At 27.7% G+C, this 26,714-nt stretch overlaps 6 protein-coding genes across 6 annotated transcripts in view; 2 read left to right on the forward strand and 4 right to left on the reverse strand.

The window, feature by feature from the left end:
• Positions 1-672: 672 nt before the first annotated feature.
• Phum_PHUM288380 (Breast cancer metastasis-suppressor, putative) lies at positions 673-1,586 on the reverse strand (the record flags this gene model as incomplete). Its single annotated transcript, XM_002426934.1, has 3 exons — positions 673-939; positions 1,027-1,234; positions 1,357-1,586. 3 exons carry the CDS (start codon positions 1,584-1,586, stop codon positions 673-675), a joined length of 705 nt encoding a protein of 234 aa, XP_002426979.1.
• Positions 1,587-3,359: 1,773 nt separating this feature from the next.
• Phum_PHUM288390 (WD-repeat protein, putative) lies at positions 3,360-8,239 on the reverse strand (the record flags this gene model as incomplete). The annotated part of the gene is made up of 15 exons (XM_002426935.1): positions 3,360-3,611; positions 3,699-3,925; positions 3,995-4,082; positions 4,160-4,414; positions 4,488-4,681; positions 4,770-4,988; positions 5,060-5,297; positions 5,368-5,574; positions 5,661-5,885; positions 5,979-6,132; positions 7,014-7,085; positions 7,340-7,474; positions 7,582-7,764; positions 7,848-7,953; positions 8,041-8,239. The coding sequence occupies 15 exons, from the start codon at positions 8,237-8,239 to the stop codon at positions 3,486-3,488; spliced, it is 2,628 nt and encodes an 875-aa protein (XP_002426980.1). The 3' UTR covers positions 3,360-3,485.
• Positions 8,240-10,132: 1,893 nt separating this feature from the next.
• On the forward strand, positions 10,133-13,160 carry Phum_PHUM288400 (rassf, putative; the record flags this gene model as incomplete). Its single annotated transcript, XM_002426936.1, has 9 exons — positions 10,133-10,172; positions 10,541-10,751; positions 10,902-11,154; positions 11,420-11,702; positions 11,865-12,029; positions 12,115-12,304; positions 12,389-12,714; positions 12,791-13,010; positions 13,100-13,160. 9 exons carry the CDS (start codon positions 10,133-10,135, stop codon positions 13,158-13,160), a joined length of 1,749 nt encoding a protein of 582 aa, XP_002426981.1.
• A 445-nt stretch (positions 13,161-13,605) lies between these two features.
• Phum_PHUM288410 (uncharacterized protein) lies at positions 13,606-19,325 on the reverse strand (the record flags this gene model as incomplete). The annotated part of the gene is made up of 12 exons (XM_002426937.1): positions 13,606-15,854; positions 15,923-16,260; positions 16,336-16,561; positions 16,631-16,877; positions 16,956-17,131; positions 17,196-17,349; positions 17,418-17,588; positions 17,671-17,914; positions 17,989-18,175; positions 18,254-18,518; positions 18,602-19,056; positions 19,130-19,325. 12 exons carry the CDS (start codon positions 19,323-19,325, stop codon positions 13,606-13,608), a joined length of 4,908 nt encoding a protein of 1,635 aa, XP_002426982.1.
• A 4,970-nt stretch (positions 19,326-24,295) lies between these two features.
• Positions 24,296-26,714, forward strand: part of Phum_PHUM288420 (Muscle-specific protein, putative) — a gene marked incomplete at both ends in the record, with an annotated part of 5,340 nt that continues 2,921 nt past the window's right edge. Inside the window, one exon of the mRNA XM_002426938.1 lies at positions 24,296-24,319. Coding sequence (XP_002426983.1) covers positions 24,296-24,319 — 24 coding nt within the window. The remainder of the gene's footprint in view (positions 24,320-26,714) is intronic.
• On the reverse strand, positions 25,655-26,553 carry Phum_PHUM288430 (Muscle-specific protein, putative; the record flags this gene model as incomplete). The annotated part of the gene is made up of 3 exons (XM_002426939.1): positions 25,655-25,837; positions 25,915-26,035; positions 26,270-26,553. 3 exons carry the CDS (start codon positions 26,551-26,553, stop codon positions 25,655-25,657), a joined length of 588 nt encoding a protein of 195 aa, XP_002426984.1.

The raw sequence follows: 26,714 nt of genomic DNA on the forward strand, positions 1-26,714 counted from the left end.
GGCAAATAATAATAATAATTAAATATAAAGCTTTATTTAAAATAAAATAAAATTTATACTCACACACACACACGTATTCACACGTGTCGTTTGTTTGTCTGTTTGTTTGTGAGTAACAAATGCATTATAAAAACATTTCCCCAATTTTTCAAATCGTTCCTAAATTTTATTTTATATTATTTTTTTATTAATTATTCATCCTAACTAAATAAATAAATAAAAATAAATAAATAATAATAATAATTTTTTTAATATTTATTTTTAACTTTTTTTTTTTTAACCACCAACTGCGAATCCTGTTTGTTATGATTTGATTTAATAAAATTTTTTTTTTGTTTTAAATAATTAAATTTAATAAAAAATAATTTAATTATTTTTCTCATTATATATATATATAGAATAAAATTTATTGGTATAGAAAACTTTTTTGTACTTTTTTTTTTTTTTTTTACATAACAAAATTCACTTGAATTTATGAAAATTTTTTCTTCATATGATGTAAGATTTTTAAAAAATTTCCCAATGAAAAAAACCTGAAATAAAACTTTTTTTTTCCCATCCCCCCCCCCTTTTTAAATTAAGGCATAAAATATTGTCAAAACGCATTCATATTCTTTTTCATTTTTTTTAATTTAAAAAATTTATTTATTTATTTATTTATATTAAATTAAATTAATTTAATTCTGATTTTCTTTTACAAACTGTTAATGCTCTTTTTATTATTGTCCAATCTTCTAAAATATCTGATTCGTGTAACATGTAAATAATATAAGGTCCATTTACTGAAACCGGTTTTCTTCTAGAACCTGATGTTCTCCTAGGTTGTTCGCTTCCCCAAAGTGCCGAATTGACATCAATGTTATTCCTATCCTCCTCCAGTCTTCGTATTTCACCCTCCAAACCATCCTGGATTGTATCCCATAATAGCTTTTGCTCGCTCTGAAATCATCAAAACCAAACGCATGAATTTCTTTATTGTTGTCTTAATAATAAAATAAGTAAAAATATTTATTAAAAGTAAATTACTTGTAGATTTTGAACAGCTGCAATGGCTTCCGCGTCAATTTGATTATTTACACTAGCTAATGAAAATTGTTTTAAAATGGCTGCAACTTCAGTTCGTATTCGCATGTTTTCTTGTAGTTGTTGAAGCGGTTGAAGGTATTCCTGTGCTCTACCACTTCTAATTTCTAATAATTTGCTATCTACTTGAGTAAATCTTTCTCTATAAAGTCTATAAAATAAATATTAGATGAAGACGAGAAATTAAGAGTAAAATTAAATCGATAAATTTTATAAAGTACTGAACAAGTAAAATTATTAATAGATTTTAATATAAGTAAATATTAAACTTACTGTTCTCTAAGAAGAGTAAATTGTCTTTCTAAATCCACTAAATCTTCTACATATTCAGATCTCAGTCTTTCACATTCTTCTTCATCCATTTCAGAAGAATCATCATAATCCGTTCCATTATCGGAAGAATCGCTATTCGAACTTGATTTATCAGAATCATTTGAATCGTGGTCAATTTCTTCGACATCGCTATCTTCCCCTTGATTCCTGTCTAATTTTATCACAGACATTCTGCAAATTAAATTAATTTAATGAACACATAAGAACACATAAAAAAAAAAAAATTTTAAATTTACCTCTCCCTTTCTCTCCATAGTCTCAAGTTTTCTCCTCTATTCTTTCTACGAGGAGAGGATAAGTGACGACTTTTCCCTGGTTTTCTTCCCATGTCCATTCAATTTTTCCCTTTTCAAGCACAGTTAAATAACTATTACCAAATAACAAACTTTTTAATTTGCCAAAATAAAAATCAACATGTAACTTCATTTAAAATGTCAGCCGATATAAAAAAAAAAAAACATTTACACTTTTGTTTGAACTTAGTTTTTCTTAATAACATGAATTTCAATATTTATATTATTATTTACAGCTTATGAAATTTATTTTAACAGAAAAAAAAAATTTTTTTTACAAATATTAAAAAAAAAAAAAAAAAATCAAATATAAATCATTGTAAAAAAAAAAAAAATATATATATATATATAAAATTTAAATTTTAAAAAGCACTTTATCCGATCATAACTTTTTCGTTTTTTTTTTTTTTCCCTCAATTCCAGGACTTACAATATTTTATATTTATAGTTAGAAATTTGTTGAAACGTTTAGGCTTTTTCGGTTGCACTTCATCTGACTTCAAAATTCAAAGTGCTAAATGCAGCCATCAACATTGAAATCTAAAAATTTAATATATTTTAAATTTATAAATTGTTTCAAAATATATATTTTTTATATTGAAATAAATATAATTTCACTACAACTCCTACTAATTAAATGAATATGTTACGTGACACGATGCAAAGTAAACAATAATTTTTAACTGAAATCCCGAAACAAAAAATTTCCTTTATTATTTTAAATGATGAGTAAACAATTGAAAATTTAAATAAAAATAAAAACTAAACTTTTCACTTTTCTAAAAATAAAACTTACTTTTTAATATTTTAAGTAATTTTATTTCAATTAATATTAAAACCATCTTTAATGTTTGGTTTACTTTAAAATAATTAAAACGTAACGACTGCAGCGCTATCTCACCGCCTTCTAAATGAACTATACATCAAAATGCCAACTTGAGAAAACTTAAACGTAGTTGTTTATAAAGGATAATATGTCGTCTGCTATTAAAATTAAATAAAATTTTATCTTTACTATTTTGATTTTTAAACATTTTTATTTCAAGTATTGAAGTAAACTAAAGAACATTTTTATAAAAATTAGTTTTTAAGAAATATTTATCATAAGTTAAACAGATTAAAAATTCAATCTCCCCAATTAGATTAATCCTTTTCTGGATAATTGTTTTGTGAATGTATCATATTTATATTGATGAAAAATTATGATCAATTCGACAAAAAGCATTAATAATAGTGAAATTATATTCGATCGTTCTAAAATTGACCCAATATACCAATTTTTTTAATTTGTAAAAAAGTTAAAGTGTTAAAATTTTAATATATGTCAACATCTACTTCTTTTAAATACAAGTTACAATTCTCCTCAAACAAAATTAAAGTTTAGTGAATATGCATTATTACATATTATTAATATTATTAGCGATAAAACAGGAATTAGTCATGTAATTATTAAAAAAAATAAAAATATTATTATGGTGAAAAAATTTAATGATAAAATTATTTTAAATTATTATTATTATTATTATGTTAAATTGCATTCGAACGACAGAAATGTTATAATTAAATTAATTTAAAAAATTATAATGTTAACAATCGTTTGAACATTTTACGTGGTATTTGGTTAAAAAAGAAAAAATTAACAAAATATTTTAAATAATTAATTATTAAATAGTAAGCAAATTTAACTAAAAAAACTATTTTACATAAAGGATTAATCCATATACAAAAATATAATTTATAAATTATAAAAAAAAAAAAAAAATTTATCAATATAACTCATGATATTTTCCACTGCATCACACTCGTATCTTTTCCTCCTGTCGAAAGTATTCTAGAATCGTCATTAAGAAATTTCACGTTGGTCACGTGGGATGAATGACCTTTCGCAGTGTGATATAAACTCTGATCAAAACAAAAAACCTCAAAATATTAATTACAAATAAATTGATTCAATTAAAAAAATAAAAACTTAATAAAAATAAAAATAACCTTTGGATGAATGACTGGATAAGTGTATAATTTAAGTTTTCCAAAATCGTCGGCCGTTACCAAAAGTTTGGAATTGTTAGATTTGGCACAATTATTTATGTCTGTGCCATCCATTCCATCTTGCCAAATACCGATTGTGTTGAAGCTGATTGTACAATCGTTTGTAGCCCATTCGACGTCTTTCATCGATGATGTTTGAGTTACTTGACGACAAATATTTGCTTGCCCTATCCGAAAAAACAAAAAAATTAGTTTCCAAAGAATACAATCAGTTAGAATTTTCTGGAAAAACTTACAGTAAAGCAACTCGTAATCTCCGGAATTGCTTCTTATATGCTGACTATCGACCGACCAATCGATGTGAGTAATGAAACTAGAATGACCCTTAAATTAAACAAAAGTTTATGTATAAAAAAGTAGAACCCTTTAGAAATTTTGATGGTGGGATTCTTGGTACTCACAACGCAACGACCGATTTTATGATAGATCGTAAAATCTTTCAAAGCCTGATAAATATAAATAGTGTTATCTCTCGAACCGAGAGCTAAACTCGAATTATCCGGCGAAAACTTTACGTCTTGAATGGGCTCGTTTCCATCTTGGTAAGTGGATAAAATTTCACGTCTCGTCGCATCGAACACGCACCATTTACCATTTGTCAATCCGATGATGATTATGGAACCATCGGGGGAAAATCGAACGCTTTGAATGCTTTCCTGAAATTTTTATTTTGATTAAAAAACCGTAACTCATTCCCGTTAAACGAATCACAATAATTAATTAAATCACCCCAATGTTTTTGGTCCAGATCAAAGAATGAGCCAAAGAATCCCACAAGTGAATAACACCGTCAAATCCAGCCGTTAAAAACTGAGGAAGACCAGGATGCGCTGCACATCCCCACACTTCTTCAGTGTGACCTATGGTTACGGGACTGAAACCCACACCCAAGGAACCAATCAAAATGCAATTTCTGGTTGTTCCTACAAAACAAAACCAAAAAATTTTTTTTTTTATTCTGCGTAAATTTTTAAACGTAAAATAATAAAAAGAAGTGGAAGGTCTTCTTACCGACTAAAAGTTGCGATCCACGACTTTCCGAAATTTGTCTCACTCCTCCATATTGTTCCCCAATGTGACCCTCATCCAAAGGTTGAAATTCGGAATTTAAAAAGACTAGTTTTCCGTCTTTTCCTCCCCCGGTGACAATCGATCCATCTTTTAGTACGCAAATGGAAAAAACGGTGCTTTGGTGAATACCTCGAATAAGTTTTAATATTGTGTTCGTACCTAACAAAAAAATTTAAAAAATTTTCATCGACATTTTGTTTTCGTTTCGTTTTCTTTTCAAATTTTCTTACCTCGACCCCAAACTATAATATTTCCATTCGAATCCCCGGATAAAGTGTCACCGTTTTGAGTGAAAGACAAACACGTCACAAACTTTGGTTTATCTCTGTTTTCAAATATACCCATTCGCTTATACAACGAACCGTTTTGATCTAAAATCCAAAATGCGATGTGAGATTTACCGCAAGTCACGATGCAATGTCGATCCAGAGGATGAAATTCGGCTGCTATGACCGTGTCGACAGAACACTGAAATTTTCATATTTTTAAAATAAATAACATGGCGACACAATTTGCACCGGTCAAAAAGTGAAATCACCTTATTTTCCGTTATTTTAGCATTTCTTTCTTTCTTTTGCCAATCCCATATCGTGATAGTATGATCCATTGATTCATCGATGGCGCACAACAAAGCTCCACCGTCGACTTTGGAAAACGTAACGCAACATATTGATTTTTCAAATTCGTTCAATCCAATAATGGCAAGAGTGTGCAAACTAACCGAATTCCAAATTCGAATGTGAGGCTGTAAAAAAAAAAAAAAAAAATTTGTTTTGAATACGATGTCAACGGGTAGAAGACGAAATAAATTATTTTTACGGCATTTTATACTTTTCCATCTTTCGAATCGTGTCCGGCGCACTGACCCGTTGCAATGATCATTTTATTCGGATGAACTGCAAGACATTTGACGTCATCCGTATGACCAATGTAATGTCTTTGGGATTGTTCTTCGACATTGTAAAGCACTACGACGGCAGCTATGAAATAAACCATTTCTCCGGTTGGTAAAAAGTGTAAATTCGACCTGCAATCTCTTCCTCTGTAACCGTGAACCTGATTCAACAACAAAAAAATTTGACGGTTACGTTTTTTAAACATATTTATGTTCATCATTCATAATCGATATTTATTTATTTTTTTTGTTACCCAGTCGAGTTTAAGCCTTTCCTGTGGCGGTTTAGCCACTTCGTTGACGTCATAATTATCCGTTAAACTCGTTGGAATGTTTAATACTATTGGACGGCCTCTTAAGTACATTCTAAATAAACCTTCGCTTTCGTTGTAAGTTAAATCTGTATTTCTGAAATGAAAAATTTCCCCAATTTTTTTTGCTGCGTTTCAAAAAAATTAATTAATTATTTTACACACAATTCATACCCTTTTTTTTTAGAAAAAAAAAAAAAAAACCAAATTAAAATATATATATGGTCGAAATTAATCCTATCATCATTTTAAAAAAAATTTAAATTTCGTTAAATTATACAAATTAAAATTTTAAAAATTAATAAATTTGTTTGCTTTAATCTTTTTCCTAGTTTTATCAAAAAATATTCATATTAATATTTTGTGTGTCATTCATGAAAAAAAAAAAAGTGCATATTAAATTATTATTTAAAAAAAATTAATATGTAAATAACTAATTTGTGATTCTAATATTATTATTATTAATATGATATGAAAACAAACAAAGTGAAATGAGTGAAATTAAATTATTTTTATTACAAGGTAATATTAATTAAGGTATAAAGAAATGTGTATACCATTGTTATTAGTCAAAGTTAGTTAAAATGAGACAGAAAGATCTGGAACACAAGAAGTCTACCAAAAGTTTCCCAATAGTCGAATGAATATTTCAATCCTCATTTTAATCCATTCACCACCATTAATCAGAATACCAGATAATAAAAGGAAAATTGGAAAACCATTTACAATAACGCGCGCGACAAATTACAAAACAATAACAGCGCCGCCATGTTTTTTTTTTTTATTCTCCCCCTGAAAGAGAGAAGCACATTTGCTAAGCTCGAAGCGGATATAAAATAAATAAATAAATTAATTAATTAACATGATTATGATGTTATCGATTACGAAATTTATGTACATTTAATTAAAGCATAATATAAATAAAGCTTTAAATCACGGTGAAGCGAGAAAAAAAAAAAAAAAAAAAAAAAAACATACCCACTTTTTGGTTGGGTGCTTGCACCCGGCCCATGTCTAGGAAAAAGATTCAGCAAACTTTTAGTTGATGATCTAAAAAAATTGAAACAACTATGAATTTTAATTAAAAAATTTTTCAAAAATTTTTTAACGGTTGAGATATTAATATATTGCGACCGCCATTTTGTATTATTTTGAATTTTTATAAGGTATGAATTATATTCGACTTTAAAATATCAATAAGTCTTTAAATATGTTAATGATATTTTTTTTTGATGTAAAACTATAAGAAGCAGATGACAGGCTGTAAATTTTATTAAAAAAATGTAAAAAATAATTTTTGTTACCTTGAAAAAGTACCTCCAAGAGGAGAATTAGACGTGTGAGAATTAATACCAAAATCCCCTGTTGAACTCCATCTTTTCGAATTATGCAGATTTGATGTACTTTTTGAAGAATGAAGATTACTTCTATCACCGATTCTGAAAACAAAACAAAAAAACACAAATAAGTAAACTTGTGAAATAGGAAAGAATTATTATAATCATTTTGGTTTTTTAATTATAAAAAAAAAAAAAAAAGTACTTACTTTGAAGGAATAAAGCTATTGGGTGTTACGGAATGTCTATAAGTTGGTGGAGTGTTTACATTGGAATGAAACGAAGCTGATGGACTTGACGGTACAGGAGATGCAGAATTTGAATTATTATTGTCAGATTTATTGGAATGTCCAGAATGAAGACTGCCAGTCGATTGATAATGTGCTTGTCTTCTGCAATGATAAATAATAAATCATGAATTTTGTCTTAAAGTTTTTTTTTTTCAAAAATTAAAAAAGGTATTTAATAAAATGACCTTTGAAGTAAATTACTGTTACTAGTACTAAGACTTCTTTTCACAGAATCTTTACTTAATGCTTTTGAATTGAATGAAAAACCAGGTTGTCTCAATACTCCAAATTCTCCAGAAGCTTAAAAAAAAAAATTATATTATTTTAATTTAAAAATACAAACTAATTAGAAATATAAACTCTGTATAGTTTACTTACTTCTATGATTTCCATTTTTCCATGATTCCGATGCTTTAGAATTAAATTCAACTTGTTCTAATCTTCTTACTACATTAGCTAATGTTGATCTTAAACAAATTATTTCATCTCCTTGATCTAAAATTTTCTTTTCTAAATCATCTATTTTTTCCATTAATAATGAGCTATTATTATTATTATTATTTTCATTTTCTGCCATTTCATCGACTAAAAAAAAAAAAAAAAAAGAAACATTTTAAATATACAAATAATTATCGAGTTTTTTTTTTTTTTCTTCGAGCTCAAAATTCAATAATAATTTTTTACCTTTGACTTTTAAGTTTTTTTTTTTTTTTTTAAAAAATAATTAAATTCAATCATATTTTCACATACCAATTTCAGATCCTGATGATTCATCAGAATCAAGTTGTCCATTCACTCCCATCACTGAAATTTATCAGATGGCCTACAAAAGAAATATAATTCTACTTACAAAATGCCATTATTCTTAACAATAAAAAAACAATAAATGGAGCAAAATAAAATTGGATCACTTATCATAACATAAAATTTCATTATGTTTAAAATCTATTTAAAATAATTTAATTATTATACATGTTTTCAATACCCTTTACTTTCTATTAAGGTACGAGTAATACTTATTAAATGAATTTCGAGTGATTTTAGTCAAAATTTATGTTCCTTATAATTTCATAAATCTATGATGATATTCATTAAATTTTATTTAATAAAAACAATTTAAACTACATAAAAATATGTTTTTTTCAATGAAATTTAAAAATTATTATAAATTTTTGAGTTTTTTTTTTTTTTTAAAATAAATATAGATAATGATGTGTGTTTTACCTAAAAAAATCTTATTTAGTTGTTACAGCGTATTGACAATTATCAATATATCAATATTATCAATATAATATCAATAAACATACAATACATTAAAATAAAAAGTATTCAAAACTAAAATTATTTAATTTTAAATAATAATATGCTTTTTTAGATTTATTGTAGAATAATAGCATTTAATGTTAACCGTCAAAAAAAAAAAAAAATTTAAATACGTGGATTTATTAGACATAAATATATTAATCATTCAAATATTTAAAATAAGAGTTAAAAACAAATATTAATAATCGGCATTATTTTAAAATAAAAAAGCCTAAATAAATTTGTTAAAAAAATTAAAAGTCAAAGATAAATACGCTATGGCATTTGTTATTGGATGACATAAGTAAATTCACAACAACTTGTCAATATGCAAGTATCATTCAAAACAATCATTTAAATCATTAATTAATCATTATTATTATTAATAGATAAAAAAATAATTATTAAAACTTACGTTTTTCAAATAATTTCAATCGAATTTTAATTAAATAAATAAACAAGAAAAAATTTAAATTACATACAGAACAACAACAAAAAAAAATTTTAAAATTACGGAAAAAATATATGTACAAAGCAAAATGGGAAGAACTATGGCAGAAGTACACGTAGAGCAAATTTATTCTATTGTGCTAATTAAAAATTCAATATGGCTTCTCGTAACCTGTTTGCATGTACATAAAATAATTTAGTGTTTATACCTCATAAAAAATGAGGTTAAGAATAATAAAAAAAAGAATAAATTACTACCGACGGAATAAAAAATTTTAAATTTTTTAAAGTTATATATTCTGTAAATAGATAGATTAACTATTTTATAGAGAGCGAAATTTTTTGACTTTTCAATTACAAAACTACTGTTGTCTAATATTTTTATATTTTTTAATGTGGTCTCATCAAATGTTACATTCATAATGTTTCGAAATTATTTTAAATTGATTTAATGGATAGACACAAGCCGTAATCAATCGTAGAAAAACTAAAAAGTTACAATTAAATATTGAATAGTAAATAAATTGCGGACTTTTTTCGAAATGACTCCCGGTTCATTTGCAACAAGTCGATGATACGACAAAGGTTTTCCAGCAAATAAATTAGAATTATTAATTGTTCTATTAAAAGGCGGTGTCAATTATTCGAAAATGTGTAAACAATTTTAAATTTAGTTTCATTTAAATTTTGAACCTTAAATGAGCTTAAAACGTCAATTATGTGGAAATGTCATAAATGTGGAAAACCAGTTTACTTCGGTAAATTTAATAAATAAGTTACCACTTATTATTAATAATAATTTATTAATTTCGAATACAATTTAGTCTAGGCTATGCTTTTAAAGAGAATGAAAATTAAAAGTTATTTTTTTTTATTAATTTAATGCTTTTTGACTCATTTAAACAATAATTAACTTTAGCGGTTATTAAAATTATGTAATTTTTATTAGTTTAATAAATTTTATTTAATTTAAGTAGGTGAAATTTTATTATTATAGATTTAATAATATGAAAATTTTGAATAGTTTTTAAAATAATGTGGTTATTGCAAAATATTATTTATTGATCAATAAAAAAAAAAAAAAAATTTTATAAATTAATAACGGTTTACTTTTAAAAATTTTTAGCCGAAAGAAAACAGTCTTTAGGTTATGACTGGCATCCTGAATGTTTGAGATGTGAGGAATGTCAAAAAAGATTAAATCCTGGTCAACATGCTGAGCATAAAGGAGTTCCTTATTGTCATGTACCATGTTATGGAGCCCTTTTCGGTCCTCAGTTGTTTGGCCATGGAACAAGAGTTGAAAGTCACACAAGTTTTGGAAAAGTTGAAAATAGGTAATGAAATAAAACAAGATGAAGAAAAGATTTTAATAAAAACTATGAACACAGTGTAATTAATTCAAATATTTACAAAAGTAAGATTAATTAAAAAAAATAATAATAATAATTTTACCTTTTTTTTTTTTTTTTTTTTTTTTCTGTTAGGGCTTATTGTAATACTCCAAGATCTCATTTAGAACAAAAATTAAAAACTTTTAATGCCTTTTACGATGGTAAAAATGGTAAAAGTTGTGAAATAAGATCTAGAGAAGTAAATGGTAGACTTGTGCTTGAAGGTGCCTTGAGAATTTATTGGGGAGTTCTTGGTATGATTCATTTAAAAGAAGATGATGATCAAAGAACTGTTGTCACTGTTAGAAAAAAAAATTCTTATAAATATGGACTAAATGATGATAATGTAAGTCTTGAAACATAATATGAAACATAATAATAGAATAATTTACTTATTATTTGCATAATATTACATGTCTTTTCTATAGAAATCATCATTATAAATAAAATTTGTATATTAATGTTACCTTTTAAGTAAAAAATTTTTTGTTATTTGAAATAAAACCATCTACAAAAATCAAAAATTAAAACTGTTAATTAGGAATTAATTAAACCATTAAAGGATTTTCATAATTTTTTTTTTTTTGCAAACAATAAATTTTAATTTACAGAATAGTGATTCAGATAGTGGAGTGCCAGAACAAATTACATTACAAAATACTGAAACAATTAGTGATAGCAAAACGCAAACAAAAATGAAAAATGAATTTGCTACCCTTCCTACAAAATTAGAAAATCTTCCAGGGAATTGGGATGAATTAGACAACTTACTTCAAATAGAAAGACATGTTGATGATAAAGAAAAATTATATCAAACAATGCCTCCTGGAGTCGCATTAGAGCCTTTTAACGTATCAAATGAAGTGAATTCGAAACAAAATTCAACTGATTTTGGTTTGTACTTTCTCTAATGTTTTATTATTATTATTATTATTTTAGTAAGTGTATGCCATAACAAAAATGTTTCCTCCTCCAAACTTATTTTAAATAATAACTTATGTGTCATGCATTTGGTTTATGGTAAAAGCATGAATGAAAATTATTAATGATTTGCAGGCTGTGAGGAATACGAAGACAAAACATTACTTCCTAATAGGAGTGCAGGTGATTCGAGTAACTCAACACCTGATTCTGGGCCTTCACAAAGTACCGATTCCGATACTTATTCTTCTAATTTCGAGAGATCTGTCGAAGAGGGTACTTTAACTAGAAGTATATCTGGTAATAAAATTTTTTTTTTTTGTTACTTCCGTGTGAAATTATTACAAGTTATATCAATTTTAATAAGTTTTTTTATATTTTGCAGGACCGGACTCTTACAATTTTGATCAAGTAAGCGAAGACTACGAAAACCTTTCGCTTAAAATCAAAAACGTTTTGAGGAGTTTGAGTACACCGGAAGATTTAAAAAGTGGTGTAAATAGAAACAGCAGCTTTAATTATTCGGAAAACAGTTACCCGATGGGTAATTTTCCATACGACGACAGTTTAAAACGGTGAGTATCAAAAAATATTGATTTCGAATAATAATAATAATAAAATGGTGCATCTTCATAATACGACTCACATTATTATTTCAGGTATTTAAATGCATCTTATCATCAAACAAGTTCGGATCCTTCCGTGGATCCACCGGTAGTTTTTAGAAAACCCAAAGGTTCGACGGCCATAAAAAGAAGAACGGGTAAAAGGCGTTCGAGAACAAAATTGAAAAGGCGTTGTTCGATAAACGGTCATTTTTACAATAGGGAAACTAGTTTTTTTAAACCGCCTCACGGTAGTCAAATGTCAGTGTGGGTCACTTCTTTGGTTTCCACCGGAGAAGTCATTAATAATTTATTGGAAAAATATAAAGTCGATTGTCAACCTGGAAATTTTGCTTTGTTCGTCGTTCGCGACAACGGAGGTAAATGTTCACATAAAAAAAAAAACTCGTTTGATTTCGTGATAATTTATTTATTTTTTGCTTACCTTGGAATCAGAGCAAAGACGACTTAAAGACGATGAATATCCACTTTTGGTTCGCGTCATGTTGGGTCCTCACGAAGATGTTGCCAAATTGTTTCTCATGGACGCACACAGCACGGAAGAAATCTCATCGGACGTGGCACAATTTCTTAATTTAAGCGTGGCCGAATGTCAGAACATTTTGGATCGGTACGAAGACGAAGAGGAAAGACAAGCCAAACTTATTAGACTTAAGTGAGTCCGCCATTTTGTTTTTACATAATTTCAAAAAAAAACGATTAGTATTACTATTATTATTATTAACGAAACGTTTTCTTTGTTAGATTTAGAGAATTGAAGAAGAGGATAAAAGAACGGATGGAAGAATTAAAGGTGAGATTATGATTAAAATTATTTTTTCTATAAGTTATCATCGTGTTAATTTTAATAATAATAATAATGATAATGATAATAATGAAAAGAAACCCAAAAATGAAAAAAAAAGAGAAAAAAAAGTTTTATATTAAAGCCTTAATCGAAAAGTAAAAGAAAAAAAAAATACACACATATATATGTTAGTTTATTTAATTAAGGAATTATCACGTAACGTTTTTCAATCAATCAATCAATCATGCGAATAATTAATTTATATAAAAATTAAAAAAAAAATAAGTAATTAGTATTAATTTTTTTTTTAAATTTTCTATCTTGCTACCGTTTAGAAAAAAAACTTTTGAATATTCGCATAAAAAAATTAAATTTAGTATTAATAGTGGAGAGAAAAAACGGGGGGGGGGGAAGGGCGGTAATGTTTCGAGGAAGATCATGATGGTAAGGTCATGAATTTTCTTTATTGATTTTCCGATGAATTCGTTTCCGGTCTTATGGATTTTGTTTGCACTCCGTCATATGCAATGGTAAAAACGCTTTTCTTTTCCAAAAGTTGTTCGCTTTTACTTTTACCATCGATGACGTCACCTTTCGTCCTTTTTTTCCCATGATCCGGATGTTTGTGTAAAGAAGATATCGTTATGCCGGAATCTTGATCGTCTTCTTTCTTTTTATCTCTTTTACTTCTGGACGTTTTAACTTTTTTATGATTTAAATCGTTGTACCAATCCATGTATTTTGATTTTTTTGTTTTTCCTGATTTTTCCGATTCGGGCATGCTTTCGTCATTGGATTTGTTACTGTTGTTGTTGTTGTTGTTGACGACGGTGAGAGATTCCGTTTGAATTTCAACGTTTTCATCCTCTTCTTTTGGTTTTTCTTCTTCGGGGATTTCCTTTGGTTTTTCATTTTCAGGTTTTTCTTGTTGTACTTCAACAATGACGGTACGACCAACATTTTCATCCTCTTTAGCACTTCCATCATCATTAGTATTTTTCTCGTCAGTTTTTAAACTGTTTAGGGAAGTTGCTTTTTTAACATCTTTTTCAACGGTTCCTGCCTCGAAATTTTCCAACGCGTTGTAAAATCTATTGAGAGACGCAGCTCTTTCTTTCGTTTCCATTTTAATTTTTTGAAATTCACTTTCACCCATTTCTTGCATGGCTTCGAACAATCTATTTAAACTCTCGGTTCTCAAATTTTTCGGTATTTTATCCGCATCTTTTTTCACATCCGAAAGATCTCTTCTGCTTCTTCTATTCGTTTTATTCGTTGTTTTATGATTAGCATCATCATCGGATGAATAATAATCTTCGTTTCCGGTTCCTTTTTCATCTAATATTTTTTCTTTCATTCGTCTTCTTCGTAGTATGCTACTTTTGTTTTCGGTGTAACCAGCTGTAGAGCCACCGACGCCATTTGTTACCGCATCTGGCATTTCAAACATTGCCGGTCTCGTGTCGTATTTAATCAAAGTATCAACTTCTCCTTCTTCTAATATCGGAGTCCTCATTTTATGTCTTTTTACGGTTTTCGTACGATAACTTTTCGATTCTCTACGAATCCAACCTTTTCCAAGATCCAATGCTTCCACGGCTTTTTCTTCGTCGAAATTTTGCCTTTCGTCGTCGTCGTCGCCGTCGGAAAATTCATTATCACTTCGTACTTTTCTTCTCGGAGGTCGAAGGTTAATTAATTCTTCCGTTTGAGTTCCGCAGTCTCTTTCTGTTTGTGTCGAAATTTCAATTTGTCCTGGTAAACTTTGAGTTTCTTGATTATGATACTGATAACTTGTCGAACTGTTATCGTAATCGTAATTGGATCCCATGTCTTTCATTTTGGGACCACGAAGTTTTATATTTTTCTCGAATAAAATATTACTCGGATGATATGGAGTCTCGATATTTCTATCGTCTAATTCTTTTTGAAGTCTACGTAATAATTCCTGTCGGAATTCTTCTCTCGACGTACTACCAGACGATTGTTTTTGATCTTCCATAAATTTTTTCATTATTAAATCTTTTCCCTTGTCGATTTTTATCACTTCCCTTTCGGGTTCTTTAATAATCATCTCATTTTTTTCATCTTCGTTTCCTGCCGACATCAATCTCAATATTTCCGCATTTCCATCTTTGATGTAATAATGTTCTCTCCCAGAACCGTCATGTCCGACAACTTGAATGTCGTTAATATTACCATCCGGTCTTTCTAAGATCAATTTGTATTCTCTTATAACGTTCGGTCCAGATCTCTCATACTCATCATCTCTTTCCGTATGAATTCTTTCGGTTTTTCTAAAACTTTTATTTAAATCCGAATCACGTTCGATTTCATGTCGCCTAATCGAATCCGTATCTAATTCTTTATCTGAATTTATATTTAGGTGAATCCCCGATCTTTGCAAGTCATCCAGAGTTTTTAATGTCTTTGTTTTCGTTATGTAAGGTTTGATTTCAACATCTTCTAAAACCATCGTCGGATTTCTTTCGTTATTCGTTCGAATGAAATCTTTGGTGTATATGACATTAGGGCCTCCGGTTTCGTCGTTGGTATGAGATCTGAATGTGGCACCAGTATTTCCAAAATTTTCCGTACCGTCAATTTTTACATGACGTATTATTTGTTCTTTTTGTGGATTTTGTTCGTAATGAATTGTTCTTTCTCCGTTTCGTCCACTCCATGCTTCTTTTCTTCCATAATACGACACGCCTAAAAGAGAAAATTTAATATGAAAATCTAATCAAATGAAAATTTCACCAAAGGGAAAGGAAAATGACCTTGTAAGTTTTTAACATCTTGTCTTTTATTTCTTTCGTGTGCAATAAATTTAATATTTTCCATTGGTGATACGACAGTTCTACCATCGTAATCCAGACAAGGACAAACGCAACAACCTTGCCAAATGCAACAAAGAAGTAAAAATAGTAGTATGAGAAGTAAAAGTATGAGGAAAAACATCATCAACCAAAATAAAACTCGATTTTCATTTTTATATTCCGTTACTTTTTCTTCCACTATGGCTTGCATCGTTTTATTTCGTGCTAATTTTCTTTCGACCTGATTTAAATCGACATATGATTTACCATCGTAAAAAACTGTTGCGGAAACGATGTTTCTAGAAGAAAAAACAAATTGTTTCGATTTTCTTTCGTTAACATTTAACATTTTAACCTTTTGAAAGTTATCTTACTTCTCGTCTGCCGGCCCATCTTTCCATGACAAATCCGTACCTGATTCTCTACCCGTATACGGTCTAATATCTTGTATGCTTACACGACCTCCGGTTAATTGGCTCAATAAATCTTCGATTGCTTTTCTATCCTTGTTCGAACTGGATACGATAAAATCCATATTTCTCGCTCTACTCTCAGGTGGATAAATTCTAACTTGTGCATGTGTCCATCTATGTGGGACACCTAAATTTCAAATTACACATAAATAAAATTATTTTTACTTCACGTAAAGAAACTTTTTGATTTACTTACCCAAATCGTAGGCTCTAACCGTTAGAGGTATGACGGAAAGTACATCACCGTTAGAATCAGAATCTGGACCACTACCTGGATAGTATGTGTCATCCGAATTGGATTGTCTTAAATTATTACTCGTTAGTTTTCCTCTTATAAATAATTCACCCGTTATTTCGTTAAGTATAAAATTATTATCATAATTTCCACTTATTATTTCATATCTGACAATGTTGTTGGGTTTTTCCGCATCTCTATCCGTTGCCTGGAAATTATTATTTTCCCTTATGAAAATTAAAATTTTCTTTTTGATTTTAAGAAAAAATGAAAATGAAATAATGACCTTAACAAAAGCTCGAGTCGTAAAATTTCTTAAATTCGGTTGTAAAATAAATTCAAAAGTTTGCTTTTCGAATTGAGGAGTTTCATCATTGACATCTAATAATTTTATAATTAGAGGAACCGTCGCCATATTTCCACGACCTTCCATATCTTTAGCTTCGACCAATAAACGATATTCTAAAAAAGATTTTTTTTATTTAATAATATATATTTATTTATTATGTTATTATATTATTATTACCTTCGGCTGATTCTCTGTCGAAACCGTGATTGTTGGTGGCAACTGTTATAATCCCCGACATTGAATCTATCGTCAAAGATTGATTTATATTACCCAGAAGATTAGTGTAAAATACTTTTCCGAAGACGCCTGTGTCTACGTCATTGGCTTGTACCTGAAACCGATTAAATTTTTCGATTATTGGGATTTATTTACAAAAGAAAAGAAAAGGAAAATGCTTACCTGTGTGATAACGGTACCAGCAGTAACATTTTCCGGGATTTCAGCTTCGTATTTTTCCTGTAGAAAAACTGGCGGATTATCATTTTGATCATCTAAATAAATTGTTACGTTTGCTCTTGATTCCAATGGTTTGATTGAATCTTTTGAAGGTGTGACTTCTCTCGCTACCACCTGTTGAAAAAAAAAAAAAATTTTATTTAAATATGATGATGATTTCCTGTAGGAAAAAAACATGTCGGAAATTAATAATCACCGTAAATACAACATAAGTTCTTTGTTCGTAGTCTAAAAGTTCGTTATTACGAACTCGAATCACAAAATTAGCTTTTTGTTCTCCGACGTTCGGTGAAATTTCAAAAGTTCCGTTATTATTTTCTAACGTTAAAGAAAAGACGCCATTTTTTCCTACGTCATCATCTCTGACAAGAGTCGAATATGGTTCTCCGAAAACAACTGCCGTACCTTGAGGAGCATTTTCCGGTAGTCTTGCAGAAAACCTTTAAAAATACATTTTTAAATTGTGTAATTAATAAGTGTAATAATAATAATAATAATAATAATATGAACTCACTGTTCGTTTTCGAAATAAGGAGGAGTGTTGGAAAAATCATTATCCAAAACCAAAGCCACTTGAGTCGTCGATGATAATGGCGGAGGATCAAATGAATTTTTTCTTATTTCTTCGGCTGAGACTGTTAATATCATCGGTTGACGTACGTTTAATAAATCTTTTACCGGTCTCGCCAAATATACTTCACCTGAAAACGATAATAATAATAATATTTATCATCATCGGATGGAGAATACAAAAAAAAAAATAAAAAAAATTTTCATACCTGTTTTTTCGCTTATGTTAAAAAATGAACTGACGTCGGTACCGTCGTTGACCAAAGTGTATTTAAGAGGTCGAGGATTTCCTCTGTCGCCATCTTGAGCTTGTATCTGAAGTATTTTTTGTCCTACCTGATAATTGTGACTTATTTTCGTAACCGGTGGTATAGAATTAAATTCAGGTGGTTTATCTTGATCGTCTTCCACGATGACCGGGAGTTGGAATCCGGCTACGTTTCTCGTATCGTCTGTACTTTTCGTAAAAGGATCCTGAAATCCCCCCAAACAAAAAAGAAAATGAAAATTTTCGAATCGTATTGTTAAACTAGAAGGAAAAAGAAAATTATATTAACCAAACAAAAAACATGTAAATTATACATGTTTTTCTCTTCGAAATCTAATTCTCCAGTGAGTATGATTGATCCGTTGGTGACATCTTTGGTTGATAAATTTTGAACTATCCGAAATTTTTCCGAACCCCAAAGTTCCAAATAAGAATGATGAGTACTCGTTGGATTTTTTCTTGCAAGTACATAATCCAATATCGATCCAACTTTGGTACTTTCCGGTACGACCAACATCGTCGGAGCATACGGGAATATATCTTCGAAATGCCACGTTGATCTTGTTGCCCTTATTGTCGAATCGACTTTCGTTTCCAAACCGGAAGTATCTTTTAAACTCAATATTAAATCGTACACGCGATCGGGTTCTAATTTTTTTATTAGAAAAACATTTGCTTGACAATAACTGTGAGTCGGATTGCAAGGCATGTTTTCGATTCGTATTATCGACTTTCCGACATCGTCTACCGATTAAATAATTTTTTATTAATTAATAACACCATCGAAAATAAGGTTTATTATTTGTTTTCAACGTACCTGCAACGCTAAAAGTTAACGGATAATCAAAATTTGGATCCGATCCTCTTAATCTGTATATGACGGAACCAGCACGAAGATCTGCTGGTACCAGCAAAACTCTCATTCTCGTCCTGTAATCGAAAACTGGATAATTTCCAAACGTTTTACCCAAACAAAACAAAATAATAATAATAATAATACTACTTTTCGACATTATTATTATTATTATTATTATTATTATTAATTCAATTCATCGGAATCTGCAATCAAAAAAAAATAAAAAAATTGAAAAAATTGAAAAATCAAAAATTTTTTCATTTTTAATATGATACGTGTGAATTTTTTTTTTTTTTTTTTAAAGAGGGGGGCAGGGAGGAGGATGGGAGGGAGGTAGGGAGGAAAGAAATTTATGGGTTGACACGAAATTAAATATTTTTGAATGAAAAATCAATGCCCTCATTTGTTATTTGCACTTCGATTGAAAATTTTACTGACCAAAAACCGGGGGAGGGGTGGCCCGGAACGGGGGGAGGGATGATGATAACAACACCGATAAAAGGCAACTTTCAAATAATAATAATAATAATAATAAATAAAATAAATTTAATCGATTGATTTTTATGTTATTTTTAAAATACGATAAAATAAATGTATTATTATTATTATTATTATTATTATTATTATTATTATTATTATTATTATTATTATTAAATAAAATGGCTTTAAAAATTCGTTTAATTAACCTTCGAAGTAGAAAAAAACTTTATGAGTGTTTTATTTGATGATGTTAACCCATATCGTGATGGTTTGCGTGGTTATGGTAATGGTGGTCATTCTTTTCCGGTTAATTTCTTACATTTTATGATCTACCCACCCCCACCCTATTTTCAATCCCCGCCTCTCCCTCTTACCTCCCACATTGGCCTCATTTAAATGTTTTGTTTGAATTTTAATGGTATCCCCACGTAAAAAAAAAATTTATTTCGTTTTGGGAAAAATAACTTACGTAATTTTTATTATTATTATTATTATTAAATATTATTTCCGGTTCCTTTTTTTATTAAAAAAAATAAACCACCTTAATAAAATACCTAAATTAAAATTTATTAAACATAAATTTATTAAAAATAAAAAAAAATTACTTTTTGAGTTATGTTAAATCCACCATTTTGTTAATAAAATTAAAAACTTTATCACATATTAAATTAAATAAAATTGATAATACTTACGAAACATAAGAGGGAAGCCATATTGAAACAAACATAAAACATAAATTTTATGTTTTTGTATGTTGTTCATTTTTAAAAAAAAAAAAAATTTGTAAAGTTTTTCCAAAAAAAAAAAAATTTTCCCGTTTTTTTCTGGAGGTTTTTCAACGTATTCGAAGTACGTTTTTTTTTTTTTTTAAAAATATTTTATTACGTTTAATTAAATAAAAAAAAAAATTAAAATAATAATAATAATAATAATAAGGATTTAAAATGTGTTTGTGTTAAATTAACCGTTTCACGTGTAACTGAACTGTGTGTGTGTATGTATTCGAAAGAAAAGCGTCATTTTTTGTTTCTTAGCAACAATTTCAAACCTTTTTTTCCGTTTTAAACGATTATTATTTACCCTCTCTCACCTTTATTAATATGTTTACCCCTTTATGTGCAAAAATATTTTATTATTATTCATATCCCCAAAAAAAAAAAAAAACATTAACGATTTTTGTTTTGTTTTGTTTTCGACCAACGAATCACCACCATCCTTGAATTGTGACACATACTCACACTTATGTGTATTTAACGAGAGGTTTCGAAAAATTTCTAGAACAATTTTTTCCTTGGCCTAGTCTCAATATCACACAATTAATTATATACATAATAATACTTAAACATTTTGTTTTCCTTCTGGAAAATTTCTGCTGGAACGATGGTAACAGATGATGATCGTAGGGATTTTCCTCAGGGGGGATTCCCACCCTCGCGAGTGTGTTCATCTTATGGTTCTGGCTCAGGAGGGAGTTGAGATTGAAATGCAGGTTAAAAACTCCCACGAATGTTGTCCCTCCCCCCAAGATAGTTGAGTAGTAGCTCCCTGCTACCAGGGGGTGGGAAGATTAGTGCAAAATGATTCGTTTCTCCTACAAAAAAAAAAAAAATTGTTTATAGATACGATCAAGAAGTAAGTAAATTAAAAAAAAAAAAAGTTTTCAATTTAAAATATTATGGACAAAGTAGAAAAGAAAAACCTGACCTCATTCGTTTTTTAAATTAAAAGGTCACACACATAATATTAGTAGGGAGTCAGGGGGTAAACCCAAGTAAAAGAAAATCCTAAAAGAAAAAAAAAACCCTCATTGAAATTCAAAACAGGTTATTATTCAAGCAGTAACAAAAAAAAAAAAAAAATTCTCTGGACTTTTCTTCTCACGCAACAATCAAATATACAAAATTTTTTTTTTTTTTTTTTAAGGGAACGAGATAATAATAATAATAATTAAAAGACAACAAAAAAAAACAATTTTAAAATCGATGAAATAATATTTTTTCCATAGCGCCAAATGTTTTAATTAATTTTTATAAAAAATATTTTAAGTATTTTACAAATCGATTTTATTTTAAACCTTTTTTAATAATTTTACATTAAAAAAAAAAAAAGAAAATTCATTGCAATATAAATGTAAAAGAAAAACATTTAATAAAAACTCATAAGTTTATTATTATTATTATTATTATTTCGAAATGAAAATTTGCATAAAAAGTCAATGTACTCTCTTTCGAAAGGTTTTTTTTTTTTTTACAATGCAGTTCATTGCCTTTTAGAGTTCAAAAAGTTAAAAAAAAAAATAAAAAAGGAGTTTTATAATCGTGTGGATTATATAATTAATCAAATTGAAAGTTTTAAACAAAAGGAAAAACAAGGAAAAGTATCGGAAGGGAAAAAAGGTTGCATATTAAAAAGAGGAAAAAAAAATTATGGATTGTTAATTATAATTTTTTTTTTACTTTTTATGAGGAAAAGTTTTTTTAATTAGAAAATAAAAATAAAAATTGATTATTAATCCGATCAAGGTTTTATTTTTGAAAAGAAATTAGGTATTATACCTGAAAAAATTAAAAATTATCTTTGATAAAATAGTTAAGAAAAAAAAAAAAAAAATGGAGACGAATTTTTTTTTTCAATGAATAAAATTAATACAATATGAATGACAAGGACGTTTGATAAGAACGGGTTAAACGATCATCTTATGTTTCGTATATGAAGTATATTAAATGGAGAGAACAAAAACGTTTCCAAAAAACATTTGAAGGTTTCTCGCAACGCGTCCTTCAAAGTCATCGTCAAAGACATTGTGGAAAATTGTTAAGCAAAATCTCATTTTAAGAGTTTTCATATTTTGGTAGATTTTATATCAGAATAAAATAATACGTAGGAGGTCGATATCGATTCGGCCGACGGGATCGAAAAAAAACGGTGGAGGGCGAACGCGAGACTGAGAGCAAGAAGGGAATAAGTTCACGGATGGAAGGGAGGGAGATTCGTAAGAGAAACGTTTGATGTTTAACTTATGGAATGAAATCTCGAATGCTCAACATGTATTATTATCATACGGCGAAAACTAGTTTCAAGTTTAAATAATTTAATTTCACAAAGAAAAAAAATTATATTTATTTTATTTAAAAGTTATTTTAATCAAAATGAAAGAGAAAGGAAAAAAAAAAAACTAAATTTAAATAAACACAAAATAATAATAATAATACTAAATGAATTTTGTAGGAGATTTAAACGACATTTTGGTAAATTTTTTTTTATTTTTTTAAAATGTCTAATTATTATTTTTTTAAAAAAAAAAAACTATTTCGTTTTTGTAACGTATAAATAAATATAAATTTATTTTTAAAAAATATTATCCGTTTTATTTTATTAGTTGCCCGGTCTAAAAATATTAAAAAAACTCCTCCGTAAAAAAAAAAAAAAAATAATGAATATATTGAATCATAACGGTATTAATTTTAATGGCGTGACCGATGATGGAATGAAAAATATATTGTAAATCCCAGACGCAGGAGAAAAAGAAGAAGAAAGAACGAAAAAACCGGTGGGAGAAATGTATGAGAGAGAGAGAGAGGGAAAGAACGGTAAAATAAGGAGGCTGCGAGTTTTTACGTCACCACGTCACGTGATAATAATAAATGAACGCATGCGTCAATGTTTGCGTGTGTGTGTGTGTTCGTGCATAAACTTCTTCCTCATTATAATTTACGGATAAAAAAGCTGTTTTCGGTTGCCACTCTCTTACTATTTACATTTGCATAATAACAATTGATTGACAGACGCGGCCTCGCATGGCTAATAGAAAACAATAATTATCATTATTATTAATATTAGATTGAGATAAATTCGACACACACACATATTATTATTATTATTTATTACTACGATAAAAAATTCAAAATAATTCCAACACATAGAAAAATTGAAGGGAGCACGATGAGTTTCGGAAAAGATTTTTATCAGAATAAAAGAAATATGAGGAGGTTTATACAATTTTTTACAAATTTTTCGGTTCTTTCCCTTCTTCGTTTTATCTTTAATACTCCGATTCTAGTCATGTACCACATGCACCATTTTAAATGGCGTTTCAACGGTTTTTCAAACACCATTTTGTTTTCGACGTTTTATTTCATTTTCGAATACGTTAATTATTGAATAAAATTATGTATGATAATAATTACGTAAAATTTAAATATGATTTTAAAAATAACCGCCCGAATAATAGATTCCGTGAAGTAAAAGTTAATCCCGAATAAAATTAATTAATAATAATCCCTGGATTAACAAATATTTTTATCCGGGATTAACGTATTAAATCCCTCTTATTATTTAAATGATTATATCACACCAGGTAAATTTATTTTCACTTATATTAATATTTTTCCACGTAATTTTAAATGAGATTTCACGTGAAAATTAATAATAAAATTTTTATGAGAAAAAAAAAAACGAAAATGGAGTACGAATGAGAACAAAAAAAGAGTTATATGATTGACCTTGCGAGTTAAAAAAAGAACACCGATCTAATTTAAAAAATGAGTTAGAAAAAAAAAAATTTTCTATTTTTTTTTTTTTTTTTAAATAGATTTCAGTTTTCGAGAAATTCGCAGTTGAATCGTTTGAAAAAATTTCATATACAAAATGCCAGGACGACCGCTGTGGCAGGTAAAAAAAAAAAAAAAAAATTCTACATACATTTCTCTATACAAAAATTAATAACTAATAACAATAATAATAATAATAATAATAATAATAATAATAATAAATAAATAAATAAAATAAATAAATAAATTTTTTTTGTTAATTTAACATACTAATTAAATATTAATAATAATGTTTGTAATTTTAATTTGCTTCTATAACGTGTAAATTTTTTCTATTAAATAAAATATTTTTTTATTTTTATTTATTTATTTTTTCGGTTAAATTTATTTAAATAAATAATAATAATAATAATAATTATCAACGGGTTTTTTAAATTTTAATCATCAATCATCGGAACAAAAACAAAAAATAAATAAATAAAATAAATTTCGCGTTGATTTATTTATATTTAAACGCATCATTTATTATTATTATTATTATTATTAGAAAATGGCCGCTCTGACAACACAAAACAATGAATGAATTATTTTATTTTATTTTTTTTTTAAATTTTTATTTTTAATTATTATTAACGTCGTGTTAATAAATAAATCAAATACATAATTTTTTTATTTTTTTATTTAATCACCCGCCTCAAATTATCATTTTTATTAAATAAAACATAATAATAATAATAATAATTGTTTTTGTTAATTTTAAAATCAATTATTTCGCCATATTATTTACGAATTGTTAATAATAATAATAATTTTATTAGTGATAAAAAAAATAAATAATTCAAATTCGACCGATAAATAAATTTATATTTTCTGTTAATTAATTTATGTAAATATCAAAAATTTATTTATTTATTTATTTTTTGTTGTAAAAACCATAAAATTAATTTAAATAAGAAAAGAAAAAACATTTATTATTATCATCATCATCTCCTTTTTTTTTTAAAAATACGTAAAATCAAAAAATAATACTTAATTATTTATTATTATTATGTATATATATTAAAATTCGAATCGACATTAACGATACATAATTTTTATTAAAAATATATTTTGTGTTAATTATATATATATATATATATATATTTTTTGTATCAAGCTTTATATTATAACGCATAATATAATAATATTTATTAGTATAAAAAACTCATCGTATTATTATTATTATTATCATAAATAAAATAACAAAATAATCCCATTACTCGTAATGTATATATGTATTCGTTTTAAAATGTGTGTGTGTGTGTGTGCGCGTGTATAAAGTTTCGGAACGAGTGCGATTTGTTTTACATAATATATATATATAAGTGTGTTAAAATATAAATAAAAAAAAGCAAATTTTCCCTCGGGAGAGTGAGAGAGAGAGACAGAGAGAGGGGGTGGGGTGGGGTGGGGATTTTCACATGTGCCTCGTGTTACCAAAACTTCCAAGTCCAGATTGTGAGGCTCCCTTATTATAACCCATTTGAAGATTTAAATGACCTTCGTGAGCTCTCAATTGTTCTTCGGTAAATTCTCTTTTATTTTCATCCGCCATTTTGGGACCTAATCTGGGTCCCGTGTATTCCGGATGTTTTTGTGTCTGTAAATATAAAAATTTTAATTTTAAACCGGGGGTGGGGGAAGGGGGAGGGGGGGTAAACAACGACCACAACTTACTATTCTTCCCAATGCATACAAGCATAATGTCACTTGTGGTATGTTTCTCCTTTCGAATAAATCAGCCGTTTGGAATATTTCGGAATCTGGAACGCCATATTTTTTTATAGCTGCTTGAAATCTTGTAAAAACAAAAAAATTATCACGGAATTAAATTTCAATTTGTATTTATAGATTTTTATTAGTAGTAGTAAAGTCATATTAAAAAAAAAAATTTGGCTCGGTTCGTTTGTTTTTTTTTTTTTTTGCTATCGTCAATATACCAAAAAAAAAATCGTTTAGACGTTTCACGTCAAGCAAGAGAAAAAAAAGAAAATTTATTTAGGGGGAGGGGTGTGGGGGCGTAAAAGCAAACCTTTGAACGTTTTCCATTAATTGAAAATTTGTTCCTTTGGTTTGAATTTTGCTCACGGAATTGGGTGATATTTTATTTATCAATTTACATAAAATGACGCCATCTTTTAATATATCTTCATATTCTCCTTTTGGTAAGGGTTCACCCAAAACATCCGATATCCATTGTAAAACTTCTTGTTCTTGTTCCTTATTACGAGCCTGAAAATAAAATAAAAAATATGTTAAAAATAAATAATAAATAATTTCCCTTCTCCATTTTGTAAATATATTTAAACGACGCATCCGTCGCCATTTTCTTTAAAATTTTCTTTTGTTTTTTGTTTGTTTGGAGAAAAATAAAAGCCAAAATACACAAATTTTCTTTTTTTAAATTTAAATAACAATATAAACTGTTTGTTTATTTAAACAAAAAAAAAAAAAAAACTTGGCAAGAAAAAATAAAT

The sequence above is a fragment of the Pediculus humanus genome, genomic scaffold (genome assembly GCF_000006295.1).
Source record: "Pediculus humanus corporis 1103172107667 genomic scaffold, whole genome shotgun sequence".
In the NCBI taxonomy this organism is placed as follows: Eukaryota; Metazoa; Arthropoda; class Insecta; order Psocodea; family Pediculidae; genus Pediculus; species Pediculus humanus.